The sequence below is a fragment of the Caloenas nicobarica genome, chromosome 6, assembly GCF_036013445.1.
Source record: "Caloenas nicobarica isolate bCalNic1 chromosome 6, bCalNic1.hap1, whole genome shotgun sequence".
Lineage (NCBI taxonomy): Eukaryota > Metazoa > Chordata > Aves > Columbiformes > Columbidae > Caloenas > Caloenas nicobarica.
This window is the reverse complement of record NC_088250.1, coordinates 19,433,498-19,446,571: the sequence shown is the minus strand read 5'-3', so window position 1 is coordinate 19,446,571 and position 13,074 is coordinate 19,433,498. Positions and strand designations below refer to the sequence as shown.

Here is a 13,074-nt window from a genome sequence, read left to right as displayed (position 1 = left end):
CTCTAAGGTTACTGCTTAGTTCATTAAGCAGCTTTCTCAGAAGACAAGTGCATTTTTTTAATACAGTGGTGATTAAAACTAGCAGTGATCAGAGTTATGCAAACAATTTGAAAGAAAGCAAAAGTTAAGGTGAAGGTGGCATTATAATGTAGACAATTGTGATGTTTTCCATCATAGTTAACAACAACGGGTTAGCAGATGTACCTACTTGACATTTTAGATAGCAACAACAGAATTGCCATGAAGTTCTAATTAGCTTTCAAAAAAATGGGAAAAAAGCTTTTAGAGCTATGAGAAATGCATATGGCAATTTACAATCTGCAAGCCTTTTATCTTCTGCAGATTCTCAAGATGGTTTAAAATGAGCAAATAACTTCATGGGCATTAATCTTTTCAGGTATATTCTAAACCAAATTACTTCTCAAAATCCAGCTGAGTCAGGGAAAAAACAACTAAAACTTTGTGGTAGGTGTTGACTAAAAGCACTCTCATATGGTCTATGCAAACAACAACACCATGATGAACAGTGGCAGAGACAGAACCACATTGAAATGCTGCAAATTCCTCACTTGCAAGACCACAAACTGCATATCGGTCATCAAGATCTCCAACATGATGGCTTCGAAATAAACTCAAACATTACTTAATTTCCAAACACTTTAAATTATCACCATTCAATTTCATTAGCAGTATGCTAAGAGTAATACAACAGCTGACTATTTTACTGACAGTAGTATAATGGAAAACACCCAAATCCCTAGTTTTAATAACAAGGATGAGAAGGGTATGACTTATGCTACAAAGTCTGCATGACCGTACAGTGGCAATTTGTGAAGTGATGAAGTTTTCTTTTATGTTGAGTATTCTTCAATATGAGATTCAAATCTAAAGATACAAATTCTGCAGTCTACCTTAAGATGTCTTATCCAAAGACCTACCATTGCAGTGCTGCTCACAGACAGAAGCAAGCACATAGGTGTGAATGAGTGCTAGGGATGACCCAGCCAGTGACCTCCTAGCCAGCCCTATGCAGAAACCTTCTCTAAATAGCATTACATTTCCAGGGTCTTTATCATCCACAGCCCAAACTGAGCTTTATTGTTATTAGTGTGACAGCTTGATGATAAACATATTTGGGTTTTTGAGTATTGAAATATTTGACAGCATAACTGTTATCAAATCTGTAACAGCAGAAAACTCCACTAGCACCAGAAAACCACCCTTCTCTTCCTATCCTGATGCCTGGGGTGGCAGTGATGGCCCAGACAGAAAACACTGCAGTTATAGAAATATAGGGATCACTGTGTCTGCTCAGAGCAATGGGCTGAGGTAGAACAAAACAAATTTCCAACCTTTTTTTTTTTTAGTGCTATCCCACTTCTGTTTGACTAAAAATAACACAACACATAGTTTAATATTAGCAGATGCCCTGCCTCACTTGAAATGAACTCGCTAATTTGGGAAGATAAGATCTGTTAGAGTCTGTCCTAGTATGCAACATCAATATTTCTGAAAGCGTGGTGATCTAAAAGCAAAATATTTTATCCTGCTTTTGGTTTTGATCTTCCTCTAACACTTCCCAAGAAAAACAATTTCTTTCAAGTAAACTAATTTCACAAGATAAGATCTGGACAAAATCTTTTTCTTTACCAATGTGAAGTTCAAAGTATCACTAAACCTGTCAGGTGTAATGAATTAGGAACGTAATGATGCATTTCATGTCATTAGTACCTTGGTTATGCACTTAGAAACAAGCACAAATAGAACACAGTACCCAAAAGTGAGAGTTTAAAAAAATATGCAAGAAAATATTTATGACATAGCATGAGTTACTTCAATTCAAGTACACAATGTGTTGACTTTTAGCTTTAAATTTCATTAGGCCCATGAAAAGAAGGGCCCACCCTTGGGAAGACAGGTGTTGTGTACTGCAAGTTAATGCTGTTGAATGCAAAAGAAAGAACATGAATTTAAATACATTCTGAAGTAAATTAACTTTGAAAATGTCACATTTTTGTCCCACTCTGGTTTTCTTAGCAAACTCATTTTGTTTTGTTTAACTACAACAAACTCAAACAGTATATAAACTGAGATAGAAACAGCAAACCCTTAAGCTTAACACACTACCAAGAGTGATGCACATTCTGAAAACAGAAACCAGTAACTCCATTAATGCATTAACCCAAAAACTCTTTTTGCCTGACAGAACCACAGAGCTAATACATACCTCAGAAGAAATAGCAGCAACTTCCTAGTCAGAATTGTTATGATTCCTTGCTTTTTGACACATAACTAAGTCAACAGCAAGGTAGAAAAAACCCACTCTTTAAAGCACTTCTCCATTGTCATTTTAAACTGTGTTTTAAGAAAAACAAAAGGTGGTGTTAGAAATGTTCCCCTTCTGTGTTCCCCTCTCATCATTCTGGTAGGATTAACTTCCTGGCCAGCCATCTGAAGAACTCATGCTTTCACTACAAAGATGCCACATTAGAGCAAGACAGAGACCTTCATATGCAGATGGACCACTATCACCAGAATCAACCTCATTTGCCAGACAATGGAAAGAAAACCCCAGCACAGTTATTTCACAATAGACCAATATGAGCAAGAGGCCTTTGAAGATGAGTATCCAGGATGTTTTCTCACCTTCACCTTGGGTACCACAACGCTAACGTTCCAAGCAAAATAAAACCATCTCCATTCTTGGCAGCTCCTTTCCTAAGCCTAAATCTCTATTTCACCATAGAAAAATGAATACAGAGAAAAGCAGAAAAAGGCACAAACTAGTCACCCTTGCCTATGCCCTCAAGGACAAAGAGTAAACATTATGAAACTAAACTGAAAACATTGCAAAGAATGGGGGGAAAGTACCATATATCGAGTGTATTTTAGTTCTTTTAAATGTAGAAGACTTAACTGGATTGTTCCTCCTTCCCCCCCCTCGCCCCCAAAGAGATTAATTTCCATTTCTTAAGATTCGTTAGACAGCATTAGCATAATGTCACTGAGCTTCAAATGATCATCAGGAACAGGTGGCATCAACTGATCATTTGTACAAATCAGTGCAACACCAATCTACCATAAAGCATGTCACACGAATTTGTAATATGAAACAGACTACCAAATCCAAAAGTATCTCTATATTTTAAGTGTAGGTATAATCCTTGAGCAAGGACTTTTTACCTCACTTAGAAATACAGCGCAGTGTTTTTCTGTTAGCATACTACCTTCCCTGTATGAGCTACTGTGCAACAAAGAGCAAGAGACTCACTGGGCCAAAGAAACTACAATTTTGTAACCCAGTGGTTAGGATATTTACTCAGGAACAAGAGATTTATGCATCCATAGGGCTACGCATTTTGCAGGGGAGGAGGCCTATTTCTCATCAACTTTGTTTCAAACTTCTATCCATAACAGCTATTTAAACAGGCAAGAGGAGTTGCTTTAACTGGCCTGTTTGTTCAGTACAGTAGTACTGAATAGTACAATGCAACCAGTTACCTTTTTCCTTTTAAAATGCACACACATGGGTACCTGCCATTTGTTTTCCCAAAATTCTGAGGGGAAGAGGAATATATTTATTTCTCTAATTTCCGCAAGTAATTATTTAGTTGAGAAACCTCACAGGCAGTACACACCTGACACTTTGACTTAGATTGAAACATCATAACAAAAATGCTGTTTCTCTCCCTGCGTTTTTATTCTTCCAGGATTCCACAATCTCTCTTCTCCAATGGAAACTACACCCTGATAATTCCTCTGTAGCATTTACTATAGTTTACTGAAATCTCACACTCACAAGGAGACCCTGGAAAGCCACATGACAGCTTCAACAAAGTTCAAAATGCAGCAATTTTCCAGTAAGCCTGGTTGATGATTCTCATAACACACTCACTTTTTATTCATTTCTTGTATAGTTTAAGAAACTCTGTCAACTCAAACTCTATCAGATTCCAGCCCCACATACCAAACAGACCAGATCTTCAGTATTAGGGTAAAATGTTCAGCATCCCTTTTCAGTACAGCCAAACGTCTTACTCATCTCCTGGTTCCAGCACAGGCTCTTCTGCCTTTAAAGGCTGTTATCTGAAATCTGTTAGAAAAGGAAAACTCTTCTTCCTTCCCAAAAGTTCACATAACTTAAGTAGGAATCATCCATTAAGAGTTCATAAATGACATGAAATATAAGTAGCAACATAGACGGAGAACATGTATATTGTGACAAGTTCTTAGAAAGCCATTCAACTCTGCCTTCACAGCTATTTTTGGCTCATGTTCCAAAAAGAACAGTTCACAGTCCCTCCCTCTTCCAGGAGACTGTACTCCCTATTACAGCTTCTGCAGTCAATCTTGAAAGCAATTTTGACCAATGTAAGCAAAATACCTCACAGGGTAATTAAAGGAATCTGCTTCTGAAGAACTAGGTACTGCAGATGAACCCGGGTCATTTCTATGCAAGAATAATTTAATTAATAGCATTTTATACACAGTACTGAGAAACAAGACTTGAACCTAATAGCATATGAACCAGAAGTGAAAAACCTACTAATTAAATTTCACTTACGTGTATTACAAAAACGTAAAAAATTCAATGTGGATTAAGACACATACTCAGTGTCCCATGTATATCAAATGGCAGCGACATGAAACTATTCAGTAAGTTATTAGACCAACAAAATACAATTAATTAAATTTTGCTTTCTCCCACCAGGCAGAAAAGATGGCTCAAGTCACCACTACTTAAGGTCTTTCATTCACTCCTGGCAAATTATTAATTTGCAATGCTAGAGCAAGCATCACACCCAAGCTGATTTACACAGGCTTAGAATTAACTGAAAAGCAGTAACACCAAAGGAAGAAGCAGATTAACAGCAGATTAACAACAGGATATACTTGCCAATTTTCAGGTTTTTTTCTGAAAAAAAATGGGATTCTCCAACAGATGTTGATATGCCAGAGTTACATTCAGGTAAGTTATTTGTGTTTCACTCCAGAATTACAAGTGGTTTTCATTTACATAAATGCTCTTTTTAAATTTAGCTGAAGTCCCACATGATGTCATTCATAAAGTCCCACTGCTGATATGGCTTCTAAGTAGTACTCTCTACCAAGGGATTACACAATTTTGATGTCAAAACTTTATCAAGTATCTGAGTATGCTATCCTACAATAAGTCCAAGAGTTAATATTCCACAGGACTTTCACAACCTAGACAACAATTGAAGTTACTCAGATTTAGTTTGGTAAACACCACTTCAGCACTAAAAATCTGAATGCATGAATTTTAACAATCTACAATGCAACAGAACAAACTAAAGCAATTTGCTGACAAAAAGGACTGAGTTCCCAAAGTACACTGGACAGTGCTACAGCTGAAGAGGGGTAGTTGTGCTTCACATATGAACCTCCTGCAAGATAACCAGAATTGCTTCAAACTTTAAGTTTGAAAAGGACATTCAAGATAGATTAAAATCAGTCTAAGTTAAATAGAAATGTTTGCGGTTGCAATAAGAATTGTGATTTGTGAACCAACATGTGCAAGGCAATACACCTGCTTACAGGTGCAAACAAACAAGGAATTAAATGAAGACTGATAACTTAAGAAAGGATGAACCAAACTACTTACATTTTACTCATTCCTGCTTATAATCTCTTTCTATTTTAACCAGAAGAGGAAGCAGAAACACAGACTTTAAAATCACTTTTTTGATTAATGTTTTCACAAGCATTGATTACTATCAGCCAATACAGTCCTTCAGTTCTAACTATTTACAGTTAAAACGTATCTTAGCCTTACATTGCTTCTACCTGAGAATTTTTTCTAGTTAATCATATAGCTTAAAATAAAGAAGAAAGAATGCAAATAATTGCAGCAAGGAGATTATTTGGCGTACAAAATTAAAAAAGGAGATAGCAGTTTCCTCCACTCCCTCACCCAAAAATCATTCTGAGGTTTGAATCCTATGTCACCACTCACCTCCTGGTCAAGCTGAGTACACTACAGCTGTGGCAGTGGGCAGGCCCATACAGGGTAATCCTGGAGGGTACATAAACACTCAGAGGCTCTCAAGACATTTGTGAGTTACAACACAAATCACTTGTCCAAATGACATCAGTTTGACATACTTATACTAAAAAATATTTTTAAGCTTAAGGTGATTAAGCAGCATCTTAAACAATTTTAGAACAAAAAATGCATGAGAATAGCTTTATTAAAGCTTTTATTAAGCCACTAAAATTTCTTTAGATGTGCTACACACAGAGTTCTTTTCTTGTGTAAGAAACCCATCACTTCTAATCACAAAATTTCCCATTAAAATATTAACTGCGGTTAATAGATCAACTGTTTCTGGCTTCCAAGACCCAATTTTCAAGGCAAAAGCTACCTGCTGAGATGAAGAACATCTCTTTTCCATTTTATAATTAGCAGATCTCATCCTCTGCTACCTGCTTAAGATTCATAGATTGGGGGGGGGAGAAAAAAGACACCCCTCTGCTTTAGTTCCTGCTGAAGTGAATCAGTCCAAGGAAAATATTCTCTTTCCAATTACTAAACTGGAACTAATTCAATCATTAGTCTGTCAAACCTTGCCTGAAAATACCCGTATTGAGGGAACAGGGGTAGGAGGACAACCAAATAAAAAGCCAACAGTCTTTCCTTTCTGAAAAAGCTGCATGTTGGCTCAATGTGACAAATATGAGTTTTCACTGAGTACTGTATAAAATTTAAAACAAATAAGTAGTTTAGATAGGTAAGTTAGTAACAGAATATAAACTGAGGCCTTAAAATAACAAGAATCCAGAATTATTTTTATTATATTAAGGTCTCTTCTTTTTTAAATATCCACAATTCCATTTGCACCAGAAAGTGAGCAACAGGTAACATTAAAGTTCAAGGAAGTTTCCTCATCTAATTCTTTTGACAGCAACACAGCAGTTTTTACTGGAAGCTCTTGGAGCCCACCTTCTGTGAACAGTCTCTATCACTGAAGTTAATTATTGTAAACAGTCATATACATCATCCACTGCTGCAGAAAGCAGAAAAGCACAGGTCGTAAGTTCTGGCAGCATACCTTAATCTATTATGTACAGATTTACCTTTACATAATAGTCTCTAAATTATTGCCTACATTATTTCACTTACATTTACATATCCAATTAAGTAATACCAGTCAGTTTTCAGCATGGGCTAGTAAGTAACCGCACGTCAGTCCCATCCAAGCTGACTCTTTCCTCTTTTGGCAATAGGAATGGATCTTCAAGCAACAGACAGTACCTGAAGAGCCCAACTCTTCCTCCCAGGGCAGAACAGCCACACACCCACACTAGCAACACTCCTGGCAATAGAGTCTGTCTCTCTGTAGCAGCAGGAATCTCAGTTCAGTGTGACACAGGGTGAGGGCCAGCCCGGCCCAGTCCCGCTCGTCCCTTCCCAACAGCAGGCATGAAGACAAGATCCCTTTGGCCTGTCCTACATTATTTTAAGACAGAGTCCCCTTTTCTTTTCCCCACCTCCCAACAATGACTGCAGCTATGTCATGACTAAGTATAACACATGGGAAATAAAAACCTGAATGCTTTAGATTTTAAAAGACAAAATCTTGGGGCTAGACAAGAGTCTTAATTTAAAGAGAACTCAATGTTTATAAAACATTATGCGTACACAGATTGATTATGCCTCCTAATCCAAACAAGTAGAAAATTAACACAGAACGTATTACATAAAGATGAAGAACAAAATCAAGACTATACAAGAGAAATTAAGGAATTTAAATTACAATTCAGTCGTGGATCTTCATGACCACAGCCTCTTTTTCCTGAGTTAGTCTCAGACAGACTAGCACAAACAGCCCAAGAAGAGTTGCCTCAGTTTACTGTGCTACTGAATTATCACTAATTATCACTGCTTTATTACTGTTATAGTGAAATATTAAAATCTTAAAAGCAGCATAAGTGAACTCAGGAGCTATAACTACCCACTAATCCCACATGCATTGATTTCAGGTAACAAATACTCTCTTTAAAAAAAAGTTAAAAAAAAAAATCAAACGAAAACTGACTATTTATATCCAGCTTATTATCCAATTCAGTATATTTACTGCATATAGATTCAGTAAATATACTATTTTCATTCATATTTAAGGATGATTTTTTTTTTCCAGAGAAAGTTTGCAAGTCAAAGAACACACATACAGGTATTTACAATCTGAGCGCTCCTTGTAAGGATAGATGGCCAAAGGTGGGATGAGCGGTGAGGTAATAATCTCTTTGTCACTTTGACTATTAATTTAGAAGTAGCCGCTCATAGCTAAGTGAGGAAAAAAAAAATTAGTGATGTGGCCAAAACAGCAATAACACTACAATTTAGAACAAATTTGTTGACAAAACTTAAAAGCCACACCATTACCTTTGTACAATCAACAGCCAGAACGTTTTGTCTCAAATTCAGCAAGTTTTGGTTTATGATCCATACAGTAACAAGTATGCTTAATACTCGTTTGAGAAGGAAAAACAAGACAACCTGTTATAATAGTCCACCTAAACAAATAGCTCCATATTAATGTATTTTTCAGTATCCAAAAAGTGCACAGGAGTTATGGATGGAAGCAACTTGTTTGGACTTGAAAATTAAGTTAACCAATGGATTTTTGAGCAGTGACTAATCAATCTTTTTAAACTGTGTGATCCTGCTCTAAAACTGAGGCCCAAGTGTTCAATAAAAGCAGAGACATGCGTGCTAATTTGTCCTATGGTTTATGTACACTCACTTTACTCAACATATCTCTGCAAGTAACTGCAAACTGAAATTAACAAGTCACAAGCATCTATTTACATTTCCACTTTCTGAAAGCACCTTAAGTTTTGCTGTTCAAGCAAAAACCCAGTTCCCACACTGAACATACAGAACAGGTTACAGAAACAGTCAATAGCAAAAAATGTTGATGTGACAAAATTAATAAGGAAACAAGTAGAAGAGACGCATTGTAGGAAGATCCCTGAATATACCAGGTAATAAGTAGCAAGGCCCATAAAAAGGAGAGAAAAAGTTAGGGTAAAAAGGCTGCCCATAAAGCTTATTGTCAAAAGACTGAGGACACAGGTACATAGATAGAAATTTGGTTGGCTACCTACAGCACACATGATATTCTGCATGATAGAAAAAACAGGATGGAAATTTTACAAATGAGCAACCTCATGGCACGTTAGGTATGTCCACTACTGTTCATTTTCTAAATCTCTTCAGAAGATCCTCCAAGTCACTTGAGAGACACTACCTTCAAAGACAGGAACACTGAGCACCAAACAGTGCTGAGCAATGACTGGCAGCTCCTAGATTTCTCATACCACAAAGGTCATACTGGGGGGTGAAAAAAATCTATAATCCAGGTACATATAAGATTTAACATTCCAAAACAGATGTCAGTAGAAATTTAAAGACATTACACTTGCATTAAACTTCTATGAAAACTTTGGGCTCAGTAACACTATTTCAGTTGCTTAACTGAAGAAAAATATTAAGAAGTTGAGTTACCTTGGAGGCTTGTGGTACTGGCATAGGAAGTCAAATCTGTCATCTGGCACAGGTACTCGACTCTCATTTGGATCAATAGTACAGAAAGGAAAGTTTTCTGCTGCCGCTTGACTCTTTGTTAACACATTGAAAAATGTGGACTTCCTATAAATGAAATACAGATGTTTTTAAAGAAGTTCAAATTAGAAGCATTTAAAAAGGCTGAACAGAAACACATCTTATTCCAACCCAAGGCAATACTGAACTTTCCCTCTCCAAGAACAGCGATCACTGCCCTGATTCTAGTAGAAGACACTTTGAAATATGCATACAGGTTACCTCTCTTCTCTGCCCTTGAATTTTCCCTAAGTGACTATATTGCACATGTCAGTTAGCAAAGAAATTTTAAGCCAAAAGCAAAGCACAGCTCTACTGGCCACTACTCATTTTCCTCAAGCACAAAGTGAGAAACCATTGAGGATGCTTGAAACTTATTCTGAGTGAACTAGTTTTGCCAAGACTCACCTGCTCTTTCCACAATTGTATTGTGTCTTCAGATTTATTTATGTATAAACACAATTTCAGTATCTAAGCAATAGAAGTCAACAATCAAAAGAGAAAAAAAAAAAAAGGTCACAGAAATGAGACCACATTAGTCAATCAATTACAAGTAACCTTTTGTGGATATGAAGATACAGTTCTATCTTAGCAAACATTTTTCATCCTTGTTAAATATCACTGGAAAAAAACTGCAAGTGATATCAGGAAAAAAAAATAACATTTTTACTTAAAACAAGTAGTGGATTATTTTGTTAGTTGGCATTTATTAAACCAGAAGAGAACAATTCTTGAGTTATTGCTAAGAGAAAGCTCTTAACTAGCTCCTTAGTCTCCTATCATAAATACTCTGCATTGGGATTTTTTGGTTTTTTAGTTTCACATATCTTCTCAGACACTGGGAAAAAAAAAACCTGAAAGCTGCGCTGCATACAGCCAATGTTCTGAAAGGTCAGTCACCATTTTCTTTGAATGTTACATTATAACAACTGCATTTTTTTCCCCATTGACATGTTATACAATGTTACTGCTAATTAGTTTCTTTCTGGTGTGCAACTTACCTACACCCAAAAAAAAAAAAATATATATATATATATAAAATACAAGAAAGCCATACTTACAGCTCAAAGATGTGCTCAAAGACTTTTCCTCTAATTTTTTAAAGATTTACAGTTTGAGAATGCTAAGAACTTATTTTAGTAAACATGATACACATAAACTAATATCAACAGTTTCACAGAGGTAATTGTCCTTTGTAAGTTCCTTAAGCACAGCTCCTTTGAGAAGCCATAAGAACTACAGATGAGAAATGTGACAGAAAAACAATTCATCTTCCATCATCTCTCCCAAACTGTAACTTACACAACTTTTTTCATTCCAAACTCTGAAGAAGTTTCAAGAATGAAAGTCCTCTTCAGTGCTAATGACACTTATGGTACAATTAACCTCTTCCTGTGCACATCACCCTCTCTCAAAAAAAAAATAATAATAATTTGTGTGCATATGCACTTGCATAAAACGTGCATTACACACGCACAAGACTGGAAGTAAGGAAATGCAAAAGAAGCAGTATTTTACAAAACTCAGCAATTGCTAAGACTTTGTTATCTTTTAATTCTTCATCATTATCTTGTCCAGACTCGTACGTATCAGCCTCATGCTACCTCAGTGTTTCACGTCGCTTCACGTATAAGCAGTACAAGCTAAAGACGTTAAGTCTACCACTGAGCGAAAAGACTTGGACTGTATCTCTCGGCTCTACACGCATCTACAGGCACCCAGAAACCGTGTGGGGCCACTGTGCCGGGAGCAGCGGCAAACTCCGGGAGAGCGGGGAGCCCCGGCCCGCCGGGCGCTCCCGCCCCGCTCCCCGGCCACCTACCCCACGTTCGGCAGCCCGACGATCCCGATCTTCAGGGACGTCCCGAACCTGCCGATGATCGGGTGCGACTTCACGCCGTCGCCTCCCTTTTTCGGGGGCATCTGCAAGCACAGAAGCAGGGCACGCTCAAGGCCCCGCCGCTCACCCTCCGCCCCGTCTCCTCCCGGCAGAGCGCGGCGGCCGAGCCAGGGCCTCCGCCTCCGAACAGGCCGAGGAGAAACACCCGCCCCGCCGGAGGCGCCGCGGCTCCCAGGCCCCGACGAGAGCGCTGGCGGCCCCTCAGCCCTGCCCTGGAGGCTGCCCCCCGCCCCGCCCCGCCCCAGCCCGGCCCGGCCCGGCCCGGCGAGCGGCGGGGCAGCGGGGTCCCGGCCCGGCCCACCTCAGCGCGGCCCGCGGGCGGAACGGGGCTGCGCGGCCCCGCGGAGAGCAGGAAGAAGCGCGAGCGGCCCCTCGCACGCGGGACACGCCGGCGGAACAGGCGGGGCCGAGCCCGCCCATTGGCCGGCAGCGCCGCGCGGGTGAAAGGTCGGAACCCTCCGCGGCGCCGCGTCCCTGCAGCGCCGCCCGGCCGGGCCGGCTCCCCGGCCTTCTGCTTCCCGACACTACAGCCCTGCACCGGGGCGGGAAGCACCGGGAAGCTGCGATACCCGCTGCCCAGAGACGTGCCCTGGGCATCCGTCTGCTCTTTGGATCCACCGGAGCGCCGCGGCGGGGCACTCCGCTGGATTGCTGTGCGTGCTTATCTGGATTCGTAAAGATGGCGTGTGCTCACGAGGAGCCCCTTGCAAACCCATCGGGATTTATTTATAACAAATCATGTGGCGATTTAATAAATAACAAAGCCATCACCCTTTTGAGAGGGTAGGTCTGGGAATAAAATAGAGATTCCAATAAGAAAAGATGAGAGATTTAGAATCCGTGAAAAATTAATCGTCGAATATTACAGAAGTCAGACCAGGACTCTTAAAAGAATTTAAAGACGTTTTCCACAACTCAGACTGTGCTTCTGTGAACCATTAAAGGCAGACACCATCAAGTGTTTGCCTGCTAAGAAAATTGAAGGAGAGAAGGCAGTAAAAACTGTTCTTACACCATGTCCTATTTTAAGTCCATAAGATGAAATTCTCAAAACTTTAAAAACACCAGAGTGACGGAGTCAAGGTGAGAGTATTGTCATTATACATTGTATCTGTCACAATAAAAGGAATAGGACTTGAACACTAAAAAAAAAAAAAAATTCTAAGGACACTTTTACTAAGCCTAATTTGGAATTGCACCAAAAAAATGGCTCTTAAAACTTTTTTTTTTTTTCAGTGACATATTTTTGCAACAACATGGTTGAGGAAAAGAAGCCGTATCTGTTCACAGCTTTTCTATTAGTATAGTGATAATAATAGTCAGTTCCTGCCGGTAACATGTTTATGTGGTCCTACTGTCTTAAAATCTAATACTATAGGAGGAAAAAAAATAAATTGTATCAACCAGATAACTCATGTTAAATATAGTTACTTAGCTGTTGAGTGAAGCTAATTGGTTACTACAGCAAACATTCAGAAATATTGAAATTAACCAAAAATACTTATAAATAACTGCAGAGCAGCCCCTGCATCTTTCATGTCCCTAA

General features: G+C 38.9%; 1 protein-coding gene across 1 annotated transcript in view; it reads right to left on the bottom strand.

Annotated features, from left to right (window-relative positions):
• OLA1 (Obg like ATPase 1) overlaps positions 1-11,911 on the bottom strand; it is a 101,317-nt gene extending 89,406 nt beyond the window's left edge. The window contains exons 1-3 of the mRNA XM_065638246.1: positions 11,830-11,911; positions 11,451-11,551; positions 9,533-9,676 (exon numbers count right to left, since the gene is read on the bottom strand). Coding sequence (XP_065494318.1) covers positions 9,533-9,676; positions 11,451-11,551 — 245 coding nt within the window. The 5' untranslated portion in view covers positions 11,830-11,911. The remainder of the gene's footprint in view (positions 1-9,532; positions 9,677-11,450; positions 11,552-11,829) is intronic.
• Positions 11,912-13,074: the final 1,163 nt, after the last annotated feature.